General features: G+C 36.9%; 1 protein-coding gene across 1 annotated transcript; it reads right to left on the bottom strand.

Moving 5' to 3' along the window:
• Window positions 1-1,546: 1,546 nt before the first annotated feature.
• Window positions 1,547-2,506, bottom strand: LOC127207174 (olfactory receptor 8U8). Its single transcript, XM_051166538.1, has one exon. The coding sequence runs from the start codon at window positions 2,504-2,506 to the stop codon at window positions 1,547-1,549; it is 960 nt and encodes a 319-aa protein (XP_051022495.1).
• Window positions 2,507-13,212: the final 10,706 nt, after the last annotated feature.

Below are 13,212 nucleotides of genomic sequence, written 5' to 3'. Positions count from 1 at the left end.
CTGTGTGTATCCCAAGTAGGTCAGCCATATGGAGTCATCAGTGGAGAGGGCTCTAAGCTGAGTATTGCTCAGGCCACATACAGGCCTCCTTAGGATGGAGGATGATGAATGTTGGTCCCTGCAGGAGGAAGATAACCACAGTTTTTAAAAAATTAAATTGTCATGGTGCTTATTAGCCCTTTGAATATTTATCTCAATACCCATAGACAAATATTACTTCCATCCTTATCAGAGAACCTTCTCTTTGCAATGAATGGTAGCAATTGCAGTGACTCATTATTGCTAAGGATGCTGAGACTGGGAGAAGATCAAGTACTAAACAGGATATTTATACTCCTGTCACTAAGGCTCAGGGATCACCATGGAAAAGGGAGTAGAAAGAAAGCAAGAGGCAGAAGACACGGAAGAAAGGTGAGATTAACTTATTGGCTGTCTACAAGAAACACAGTTCATCTTAAAGCCCCAAAACATGTGGAAGCAAACAGATGGAATACATTTCACTGAAAATTATCTGCTTGGGTACTTGAGTCAGAATAAAATCAGAATAAAAAGACATGCTAAAGAAAGAACACAGATGAAAATTTAAAAACAAAACAAAACAAAACAAACAAACAAAAAAACCCTGATAGGGCTTTAAAAGACAAGGACACTCCCCCAAAGATGCCACTGTATTCATTTTCTGTTATCTGTGGCTGGGCATGTATCCTGTCTTTAAGGGTGATTTGTTTCTTCAGTGAGACGGCCTTGGAAAAAAATAAATTTTTATTTGCTAATGGTTTGTTAGAGATAGCTTCCAGGTTAGATATAGGGCATCTGTATACTTTTTCCTTCAGCTTTAAGTCCCCATCTGATGAAGATACATGCAGATCCTGCGCATTCCGCCTCAGTCTCTGCAAGCTGATATGTGTGCCAGCTCTGCTGTATCTAGATCTTGTTTCCTTGATATTCTCCATCCTCTATGGTTGTTACCCTTTTTCTGCCTTCTCTTCTTTATAATGCCCTGAGTCCTGACAACCAGGTTTGATAGAGACATTATTTTTATTGTTTATTTTAATTTAATATACTCTTTGTGATGTTTTGTGTACACATCATACCTTCTAGTTTTGTGGGGCTTTTTATGGGGTTTCTGAGCATGAAAGAATGAGTGAGTCTCTACATCTATATTTTTTTCTTGTGCCTTTTCTTGTGCTCTTTTCCTTATGTTCATTTGTTTTATCTTATTTTGCTTTTCTTTTATATTAATTTATTATTATTTCTTAGTTGCCTATTTGTCTTCTAATGAGAAACGGAAAGGGGGTTATTTTAAATTGAAGGGTATGTGGGGAAGAACTGGTAAGAGTAGAGGGAGGGGAAACTATTATCAAAATATATTTTATGAAAAATTATCTATTTCAATAAAAGATTAAAATAGAAAAAAAGACACAAATGTTTGATTTTATAATGAACATATCTCTATTAAACAGCAACTAAGTTTAAAATGTTACAGTCATTTCACTAATGTTGGGGTAAAAAACTAAGAAAGAAAATGTATGCTTGTTTATTGAAATCATTTTCTTAGTTCTCTAAACATAGAGGTCTGGTTTCTACTGTCTCTGACTTTCTTCAGGGCATCTTTCACATCCTTGTTCCTGAGGCTGTAGATTAGAGGGTTCAGCATAGGAATAATCACTGTGTAGAAGACAGAGGCCATCTTATCTGTATCAAGGGAGTGGTCAGAACTTGGCTGTAAGTACATAAAAATAAGAGTTCCATAGAATATGCTCACAGCCGTCATGTGGGAGCTGCAGGTGGAAAAGGCTTTGCGTCTTCCTTCAGCTGAGCGCATCCTCAGAATAGCAGAAATAATGAACACGTAGGAGACAGAAACAATCAGTACGGAAGAGATGAATGTGATTCCAGCACAAGCCAAAATAGACAGCTGCTTGTAGCGAGTGTCTGAGCAAGTGAGCCTGAGAAGAGGCATGTCATCACAGTAGAAGTGATTGATGACATTGGAGTGGCAATAAGACAGCCGGAAAGTTATAATTGTGTGAACCAATGCCATCAGAAAGCTATAGCTATAGGGCACGACTACAAGCTGAAGGCAGATTCCAGGGGACATTGTGACCATATACAGTAGAGGGTTACAAATGGCTGCATATCTGTCATAGGCCATGGAAGCCAGTAGCAAGCACTCTGATACCATGAATGTGAGAAAGCATCCTAACTGGGCAGCACATGCGTTGAAGGATATCACATTCTGTTTGTACAAGAAATTCCCGAGCATCTTAGGTGTGATGACAGAGGAGTAGCAGAAGTCAACAAAAGCCAGGTTGCTGAGGAAAAAGTACATGGGTGTGCTGAGTCTGGCATCTGTTCGAATGACCAGGATCAGTCCCAGGTTGCCGACTGCTGTGAAAAGGTAGATGGATAAGAACACCACGAAGAGGGGCATCTTCAACTCCGGGCGATCTGTGAGGCCCACAAGAACGAACTCCGTCACCTGGGTGCAGTTTGTCTGAGCCATGAGTCTTCAGGACATCTGTAACAGGAGTAAAGGAAAATTCAAACGAGGCATCTGTACTTCATATAATACAAGTGGTACTTTAATTAGTATTGTATTATCACCTAAAGAGAGATTTTTGTCCTTATTTTTTTCACTATTAAAGGGGAAAAATACCCACCCATGTGCTTAAAGCTCCATTGTTGGCATAAATACAGTTTTGTATTTTTCTTTATTTATACTGACAATTTATTTTATGTAAGTATTATCTTGAATATCTTTATAATGAAGAAACTGAAAATAGCTAAGATCATGGAAGGCACAGCAAAGGTGTTCATTTGTCTCATTTCATTTTACCAAGTCTTAATGTAAATATTTTATTTTGAGTATTTTAAAACTGAAAACTACAAAATAAGATATGTTCAAGTGAAATAACATCAAACAATTGTTTTGAGTATTCTCATGTTTTAAAATTATTTTTTTTTTTTACTTAAAATGCACTTCTTATTCTTTTCTCAATTGAATAAAATATGTGTTTTTCTACTCTTGGAAGCCCAAAATGTCACCAGTTTTATTTGTATAGAACAATTCGTGTCTCTATCTACTCTTTCTTTTTATTTTATTTTCCCAGTTTCTTATGAGAGAAGGTCTTGTTATTTGGCCCATGCTAGTCTCAACTCTGAATCTGTAGGTCATAGTCTCTCAAGTGCTAGGATCATACGCCATGACCATTTAAAATACCAGACAAGGGAACAGCCAAAGAAAATGTCTATGCTTGGGAGATTCTTGGAAGAACATTTGTATTTGTTTTCTAAGAGATGTGGGTATTTCTTTGCCAATCCACTGACAAGTGATGTGCTTTTGTATGGTTTTTAAAGTCTTATCTTAAAAATATTGGAGATGTACTGTGAACTTATTTTCCTGTTGCACTTGAAGTTGAAAAATCTTTGTTTTCCTTGTCATCATTGCCTAAATTCCTTAACTGAAATTTTGCATATCTAAATAACATAACATATCATTTCTGCTACTTCTCATTTTTATCCCTCATAGTCTCTTTCTCTATTAGCTTTTTATTTCATCTATATTATCTAAAAATGACATTTTATGAAAAACTACAAATTATTTAACTCTTGAAAAGTTACTCTATAAAAATAAATATATTAGCAAAACAAGTCTGTGTTTTAATTCTTCTTTAACAGTACACAAACACTTTTGTGTGCTAACAGCTGCTATTCAATTCACTGGAATGCACGCTGATCATTTTAAATTAGCATTTGCATCAAGCAGTTAGTGTCTTCACTAAGCTGTCTGTTGTGACAAATGTCATAACTAAAAATCAACTTGTGTGGAAAGAGTTTATTTCATCATCTGTGTCCAGATTATAGTCCACTATGAGGGAAAATCAAGGCAGGAACCGAAAGACTGGAACTGGGACAGAGACCATGGGGGCGCTTCTGCATACTGGCTTGTATAGTAATTCTGTACTACTATTCATTTTACCCATAGTTTTCTCAGCCTGCTGTGTTATACCATCCAGAACATCCTGCCTAGGTATGGCACCATGCAAAATCACATGGTTACTCACACATCAGTGATCAACAAAAACCATAATGGGAAAAGAAGAAGACAACAAGGAAGAAGAAGAAGAAGGAGGAGGAGGAGGAGGAGGAGGAGGGAGGAGGAGGAGGAGGAGGAGTCCAGAACTTACCTATAGGTCAGTCCTATGAAGCCATTTTCTCATTTAAGATTCTATCTCCTAAGATGATATAACTTTTGTCCAGTTACATAAAAACTAGCCAGCACATGTAAGCTGATTTGAACCAATCAAGTTTTTTTTTTTTTCAGTGACAGAAGCCAAGATATTATTAGAAAGTAATGCCCTTGGTACTTATATTTTCTGAATCTCAGTTGTATGTTCTTTTTTTTTTTTTTAAAGTAATTTGAACCATAGGAAACAAACAGATTAAAACAAAAGTAAAATAAAAATACCTTTGTTAGTCTTCTCAGTGTTAATTATTTTTATGACAAATTAAAAGAATAAGTACTGTTACAATATGCTGTAAGATTATTAACTTTATCCAAAGTAATAATAGTCTCATTTTCTGAGCTTGTAAGCTGTTTTGCAATCTACTATACAATTCTGTATTTAATTTAAATACCATCAGTTGAGGTCCCAGCAATTGAATTCATGATATACTACTAGCAGATATAAGCAAATTTTCAAAATGTGTACTCTGTCTAACTTTAAATCATACATACATACATACATACATATATACATACATACATACATACATCCATACATACATTTTTATTTAATCCGTTGGGTAAGCAACTTGTCTGGAAAGAGCTCTGAATACTTCCACTGTGCTTTGTAACCACAATTCTAAGGCCTCTGTGATTTTTATTTTTCTTAACAGTGTCAATGTATTAACACTAGGGGTAGAAGGTTTACATTATAGCTTTTTACTTAATGTTATATGCTAAAATGTTATTAATTTTCAGCAGAATATGTAGCTTTAAGGAAGATCAAGAGAAGACAGCATAGCCCAGGCCAGAGATAAGAAGATACTTTATCTACCTGTACTTCTGGCCTCTTTTCCTTGTCATTTGTATTTCTTCACTTTTGAGACTTCAAAATATTTAATTCTTCACATAAAATATATGTAAATTTATATTTTAAATATATATCAATAATAATTAAAGAATAAGGCAGTTGGTTTGAGTGGGAATGGGCGTGTGAGGTGTCAGAGGGACGTCATGAGGGAGGGCAAAGCGACGTAGTTACAATACTAATATATAAACTTATCAAAAGTGACTTTTAGTTCACTGTACCTATGGACCAAATGTATGAATCCAAACTATGACTTATAACTTTCTGTTTGTCAATAACTGCTTCTTTGTCTTTTTTTTCTTATTATATATAGTTCTCTTCAAAAAGCAAGCAAACAAGAGAGCAAACATCCCCATCACCAAAAAGAAAAAAACATGGATATTGAAAGGAATTATCATCATTTATCTGCTGTCTATTTTGAAATGTACCTTAGGATAATCTACCTGGATTCTCACCCTCATGATGAATACCTTCTTTTTATTTTTTTAAATAGAAGCCCTGTTGACATCTCATTTGCATTTTCCATTAACATTTGTTCCTGTACTTTTCCCTGTGTTCAGCTTTAGACACTTTTTATTTGAGAGCAATACAATTTTAATTAATTTCTTAATATAACTGCTTCTAGGTATATAGTGGAGGAAATGAAAATGAATTTTACTACAAGTATTTGATTAGTTCTTCCCTGTACTTTTAAGGCATATTACTTTCTTTGTGATGTATATTTAGGGGAACATTAGTGACGTTATTGTAGTAGATTTATCACTAATTTTAAACAAAATCTATAGGTACTACATGGATGAAAGACAATGTGCACATGGATTAGATTTTGATGAATTGAGACCTTGGTTTTCCCTAACTTTGTAGCTAGCAAACTGGGTGATTTATTTGATGAATTTATACTTCTATGTTTCATATTATAACTTCTAACCATTTATAAAAACTAAACAAACCACAGAAAACACTCTTGTTATTATCTAACAAAGTGAATCTCAGTTTTATTACAAACCACTGCATTGTATTGTAGTTACTTTCATTTTAAAACACTATAGTAGCTTTCTAACTCACACAGATACTCTTTCAACCTACCCAGAATGGATGCTCTTCTGTGTCTCCTCATAATGGGTGCACAAAGGAGCTGGCTGCACGTTTTTGTTATTGTCTCTGTCCCAGAGGCTCTTACTCCAGAGAATAAGAAAATGAGGTTATCAGAACAGTGGGAGTCTATACACCAGTGGGAGATATATTCGAAGAAGTTCCTGCCTCTCAAGTCTGTATCTATAGCTTTGCCTTCAATGTAGTGTTTTTACCAAGATTCTGATAACTTTTAATAGTGATGCTGTAATTAGCTAATGTCACTATGTTTTTCTGTGTTGAATTATTAGTATCTTTTAATCATACTTTGGAAATCAGGTGGGGATTTTAAACTTATTTTTTTTCTTTTTAAAGAAATAGCTCTTTATGTAAAAATAATGCAAAAACAAACAAACAAAAATAAAACCCATGTAGTTCTTGGAAGAATTTATCATCAACAACACTTTATGTACAAAACATTTTGTAATTCCCTGGACATGTAATTTGCCTTAAGGGCTAAAGTCAAAAGTCTGTTTAACATGAAGTTTAGCAATTTGGTTGCCGACTACACACTAAGCACTTCACTCTGAATATAATTAAGCATAAACTCTTTTAAACAAGAATACAAAAACATGTAGAAATTAAACTTGATGCTTCATATTTTACCATTTTTTTCCCCTAGCTAGGGTCTCTCTGTGTAGACTTGGCTGTCCTGGACTCACTTTGTAGACCAGGCTGGCCTCGAACTCACAGTGATCTGCCTGCCTCTGCCTCCCGTACTGGGATTACAGGAGTGTGCCACCATGTCCAGCTTTACTTTGTTTTTGATTAGCATTTAATACCGATAGATATTAATGTGACTAAATAGTGTTTAATATATGTACAAAATACACTAACTACAACCTCCTATTATAACTTTTCTGTGTTATGCTCCTTGACATCTAATAATTAGTTTTCTACTTTTAGTGGAACCAGAAATTGCCAGGGGCCAGGGGTTTCAGGAGCTTTTGCTTCAGTTCCTGAGAACCCAACTCTTCCTACCCTAAAGGGCTATGGGTTTTAGTCCAAGGGTATTGTGTGCTTGGTTTTAATACTCTTGAGATTGTAGAATAGCAGGCCAATGGAAAATCACCCAGCCTCTCGCCTGACCCAAGCTTGGAGTCTTAGAAATCCCTGACCTCTGGGACTGAGCACTAATAATGTATCAGAGTACATGGCTAACCAACACTTTTTGCTGCCCTGTACTTTTCTGCTTGCTCACTGTGCATGCTTTAAAGGCCCAGTAATAGACTACTGCTTCCCCAACCCCTCTGCTGTCTCTCTTCCCTTTCAGAAGAAGCCTCCATTCTCTGTCTCTCTGTAATAAATCTCTTGTGTGAGGTTTGTTGCATGGTGTAACTTTGCGGTAGTCCTTGGCGTCTGACTGACATGTGGCCCCTGCACCTGGAAAAGCCCTTATGGAGATAGTCTGTGTTCCCCTTGTGCAACATTGGTGATCTTCCTACTGACATTGTCCCATTGTATGATGCATTTTTGTTGGTTCTGTCCCCCCAATTTTCTACTGCAAATTATATGTAACATGTTGTACTTCTTAATAAACATGCTTGGCATAAGGTATCAACTTGTGCTAGAGTTCTAACCCCAGTTTTATGTCCTCTTATCCTCACATTTAGGAATCTCCCATTTAGTACCCTGTCATTGAAGACTGACCTGCTGGTTCAGGTCACTTTTGTTTATAATTTCATTGTAAGAGCTTAAATCAATACTTTGTGCACATTAAACACTGAAGTAATTTTACAGTAGTTTAGAGGCTGTTTTTTGTTTTTTTTGTGCTTCTTTTGGTAGCAAAAAGGGACTTTGTCTTTGAAAAATTTTTATTTTTATTTTATGTATATGGGTACTTTGCCTAGTGTCTGCCTGCATGTAGGTGTGCATGTGAGTGTAATATCCACAGATTGCAGAAGGCATCCAATCCCCATGGAACTAGCGTTACACATGGTTTGAATCCCTATGTGGATGGTGGGAATTGAACCGATATCTTAGTGAAGAGCAGCAAGTTCTCTTAACTACTGAGCTCTAGCCCTTGAAGTACTTTTTATTAGGTAAACGAGAGAACTAAATCAATGACCTGTGTTCACTAACCAGCTTCATCTAAGATATAGCTGCTAAAATATTATTCCTCTAAATTTTAGATGAAGCTTCATGGCTTAATTTTATTTATTTTTATTTTTTTATTAATTTATTCTTGTTACATCTCAGTGGTTATCCCATCCCTTGTATCCTCCCATTTTTTCCTCCCTCCCATTTTCCCCTTACTCCCCTCCCTATGACTGTGACTGAGGGGGACTTCCTCCCCCTGTATATGCTCTTAGGGTATCAAGTCTCTTCTTGGTAGCCTGCTATCCTTTCTCTGAGTGCCACCAGGTCTCACCCTCCAGGGGACATGGTCAAATATGAGGCACCAGAGTATGTGTGAAAGTCATACCCCACTCTCCACTCAACTGTGGAGAATGTCCTGTCCATTGGCTAGATGTGGGTAGGGGTTTGAAGTTTACCGCCTGTATGGTCCTTGGCAGGTGCCATAGTTTGAGCGGGACCCCTGGGCCCGAATCTGCCTATCATAATGTTCTTCTTGTAGGTTTCTAGGACCCTCTGGATCCTTCTACTTTGCTATTCTCCCATGCTTCTCTCATCTAGAGTCCCAGTAGGATGTCCTCCCCTCTGTCCCACTTTCCTGGTAAGTGAAGATTTTCGTGGAACATGCCCCTTGGGCTAGTATGCAGATATAAGTGAGTATATACCATTTGACTCTTTCTGATTCTGGGTTAACTCACTCATTATGATCATTTCTAGCTCAATCCATTTGTTCACAAATTTTGGGAATTCCTTGTTTTTAATAGCTGAGTAGTATTCCATAGTGTAAATGCACCACAGTTTCTTTATCCATTTTTCTACTGAGGGACACTTAGGCTGTTTCCATGATCTGGCTATTATGAATAAGGCTGCTACGAACATGGTTGAGCAAATTTTCTTGTTGTGTGCTGAAGCATCTTCTGAGTATATTCCATCTTATACCCATCAGAATGGCTAAGATAAAAAATTCAAGTGATACCACATGCTGCCGAGGATGTGGAGAGAAAGGAACACTCCTTCATTGCTGGTGGGAGTGCAAACTAGTACAGACACTTTGGAAATATCTGGTGCTGTCTCAGAAAACTGGGAATAGGGCTTCCTCAAGACCCAGCTATTCTACTCCATGGCTTAATTTTATAATGAGAAAATTTGCTTTTAGATTTGTTGCAATTATGTAATAGCATTAATAGTAATTTACTAAATGTAAAAATTTATGAAGCAGCACTCCTCTTGCTTTTAAAATATAACAACCTTGATAGTCTTCTTGTGGAGCTCCTGCCAACCACACCCACCCCACCCCCGCCATCCTTTCATTCCTCAACTCTTCCAACAGCTTGCAGCTCTTAGCTCAGAGTCCTGCTGCACATCCCAGTGTCTGTCATGATCCTCCGCTGGGTGTAGTCTCTCCGAGGACATCAACGGCTGCAGGTCCCAGTGTCTGTCTACATCCCCCACTGGGTGTAGTCTCTCAGAGGACATCTGTGATGGTCTAAAATCCCCTTATAATTGAGTATGTCTCCAGGGGGCCTGTATAAACTGATGCACCAACCAAGGAAAGTGCAAGCAGAGGACCTAGATGCCTGCTTAGATGTAGCTAATGGACAGCTCATTCACCACATGGGGAGGCAGGGGGTAGGAGTGACTGCCTCTGACAACATCTCTGGGGCCCTTTCATCACTGCCCCTTAGTGGAGAGGCCCTGTACAAACACAGAGGAAGAAGATGCAGACTATCGAGATGTGACCTGACAGGCTGTGGTCCAAAGGTGGTGGAGAAGGACCTTATCTGTCAGAGGTCACAGGGAGGGGAATAGATAGGAAGAGGGAGGGAGGGAGAGAGCGGAAGATAAGAGCTAGGGGATTATATCCAGATGTAATGTGAATAAATTACAGTAATAAAAATGTAACAGCTTTTATTTCCTTTGAAAGTTCTACAAAAATGTTTTAATGGCTTTGAATATCTTTATTTTTCAAAAATATAAGGGTTTTAGGGAGGTCTTAAATTTGAGATGTGAAAGCTTGAGATATGTGCTTATCTATGGTGACATCTGTTTTGAAAAATGAAAAGCATGCTTTATTTCTTGTTACAGTATAATGATGAAATTATCAGAATCAACTTTGGCACAAAGGATGATATTTCAGTGCATGGAGTAGATTTGACTCCTGCACCAAGTAATCACTTAAATGAGATCTGTTCCTATACAACGTCATTGACGCGCAGAGTTGTAATGGGGTCTGCCCAGGTGTAGTAGTTATTTTCCTTTTGCTGTGATAAAACATCACGATAAAAGACACTGAGGAAAGGAAGAGTTTATTTGGACTTATGGCTCCAGAGTGCTATGACTCCATTATGGAAGAAAGGGACTGGTAGACAGATGGCTGCAAGAATGAAGGCTGAGAGCTTATGTCTTTAAAGATCAGCACAAAGCAGGGAGAACAAAGTGGTAGCCGCACAGGGCTTTTAAAACCAAAGGCTTGCCCCAGTTACTTACTCCCTCTTGCACAGCCCCAAACAGCGTCACTAAGTGGGGACCAGGTGTTCAAATGACTAAGAATAGGGAGAAATTTTCATTCAAGTCACCTTGCCAGGACACTGAATCCGGCATCCTGTATAAGCACAGAGACATTGTTCTTGGTCTTTTACAATGAACAGCAGAGTTCATCCACCCTAGAGGAGATTCTATATTTACTCTATAGTTCTTACATTTTTATTTTGCACAATTTACATTTATAAAGTTTACTTATCTGAGAACTTATCAAGTTCTTAAAATAAGACATGTCTTTTCCCACTGGCTGTGCTAAATTACAAAGGGACACTGTTATTAATCTGTTATTCCCTTCTGAGTTATTACAAGAGATTGACATGTGAAAAACTGATAGTGCCATTTGAATAAAGTAGTAATGTAAGATAGCTTAGAGATTTTAAAACTGTAGAAAATTATAAGGCCATCAATGAAATATGCAGTTAGCACAACTCCAAATCTGTTTATCTTAATAAAAGTATACATCAGATAAATCACTGAAAAATAAGCAATAAAAGACAAAAATGATGTCTAGAAAAAGAGTATGCATCCCTCCATACAGCTAAGAAATGTAAATTTTGTTGTTTTAAATTTCTTAAAGACAAAATTATTTTCATTTTAGTGACACAACTTACAATCTGAGGACTCATGAGTAATTCTAGTCCATAAATGGCCACAAATTTGATATATATGCCGGTTTCATTTTTTTTTTTTTCTTGTACAAGGCTGGGCTACACTTTTGACTTCCTGTTATAGAATTCCAAGCTTAAGGATTAGAAATGTGAGCTATTATGACAGGTGGCCTGAACTTTCAACGAGTGCCAGTCATCTGTAAAGTGTCTTGTGTACATTTGTATTTTCTGAGTGTGTATATGTGTATGTGTGGGGATGTTGTTTATACACACATGTGCATTGTTGTGTGAGTGGTGACTTTACACTACCCGTTAAATTTTTTTTTTGTTTGTTTTAATGTGGTGTTATATTGGCAGCAGCCTCACCTGAGAAAGAAATAGGTTCTATTCACAAATCTTATTTCACAAATTACTCAACCTTCAAGGCAGGTCTGAGGAGCTAAACGTATGGCTTCATGCATAATAGAAAAGCACTTCATAAGCTCAGTGGTATTTTCCACTCCCATATTTTATTTTGAAACAGAAGTTCAATTGGTGACATAGCTTCTCTGCGTTTTATGGCTATTTTGGGGGAGATATTCTGGAGAATGTTTTCTGTAGTGATCTTCTATTGGGCATCTTCTCAAATTTTCTCATCATTGAATTAAGTTATAGGCGTAGGTTAAGAAATAAAAGCAATGAATTTTTAATTTTGTTCACATCATGAAGGAGCCCATTGTAGGGTGGACTCATTGCTGGTAGTGTTAATCTATTTTCTAACTGAATTAGTGTTTGTCATTTTCTCCACTGTAATGATGCAACTTTACTTTGAATATTTTACTATTTAGAAGGAAAACACTGTGATAAAATCACACAAAAAGAATTATCAGCCCAGTCCCAAAGGGCTGAATAGAATTCTCCATTATGGAACAATTGCTAGTTTTTCATTACTTATAATTCATGTAAACATTTATTTAAAATATGTGGAATCTTATCTTATAGGTAGGAAAATGCTTTAATTAGCATCTACATATGTAAAATTTTCAACTAAAATTGTTTTGACTTTATCTGTTGGAAACCCTGTTAGTGGCTCCCTGTACTAGTTTTATCACTCTCACTAATATTTTCTCTCATAGTCTCATTCCCTCTCTCTGTCTCTGCCTCTCTCTGCCTCTGTCTGTCTGTCTGTCTGTCTCTCTTTCTCTCTCTCCTCCTCTTCCTCCTCCTCCCTTTTCACTCCTTACTCCTTATCGTCTTTCTTTTTTCTCTACTACCATCTTTTTTTCATTATTATATTCCCTTGTTCCTGTCTGTCTTTTCCCCACTTCCTCTCTAGCATTAACATTTACTTAACAAAAAATTCAATGTATAATCAGTATGTTATAAACATTAATTAATTGAAAGAGAAGGAGGAGAATGCAGTGCCTGGGAAAGATGGTCCAATAGGAGCTGTTATGAAAAACAGGAACAGATATAATCTAAATACAACATAAATTATCAATGGATATTTTTTTAAAAAGCTGTACATCTTCATGTTCTTGGAAACATTCCTTCCAAATTAACTATCAGATTGCTCCTGGACAGTTAGTGACAGCAATGTCATTAATTTACTGTTCCAACCAGAAGAGCTTCTGTTTATTTTGTAACTCAGTTCTGCTTCAATCCTGTGCCCTCTTCTTGCCCAGGACTAGCTTCAAACCTGTAAGCCAGCCTTCTAACTTTTTATTATGCAATGTAGGGTGATCATACGCATGTCTTTATTAACCAAGAGGGTCTTAAAG

Source organism: Acomys russatus, chromosome 24, assembly GCF_903995435.1.
Source record: "Acomys russatus chromosome 24, mAcoRus1.1, whole genome shotgun sequence".
Lineage (NCBI taxonomy): Eukaryota > Metazoa > Chordata > Mammalia > Rodentia > Muridae > Acomys > Acomys russatus.
Note: the sequence above shows the minus strand (reverse complement) of the source record. Positions and strands in the feature narration are given on the sequence as shown.

What these genes read in the sequence shown, in the direction of transcription:
- LOC127207174 (XM_051166538.1), bottom strand. Translation starts at nt 2,506, where the DNA reads ATGGCTCAGACAAACTGCACCCAGGTGACGGAGTTCGTTCTTGTGGGC.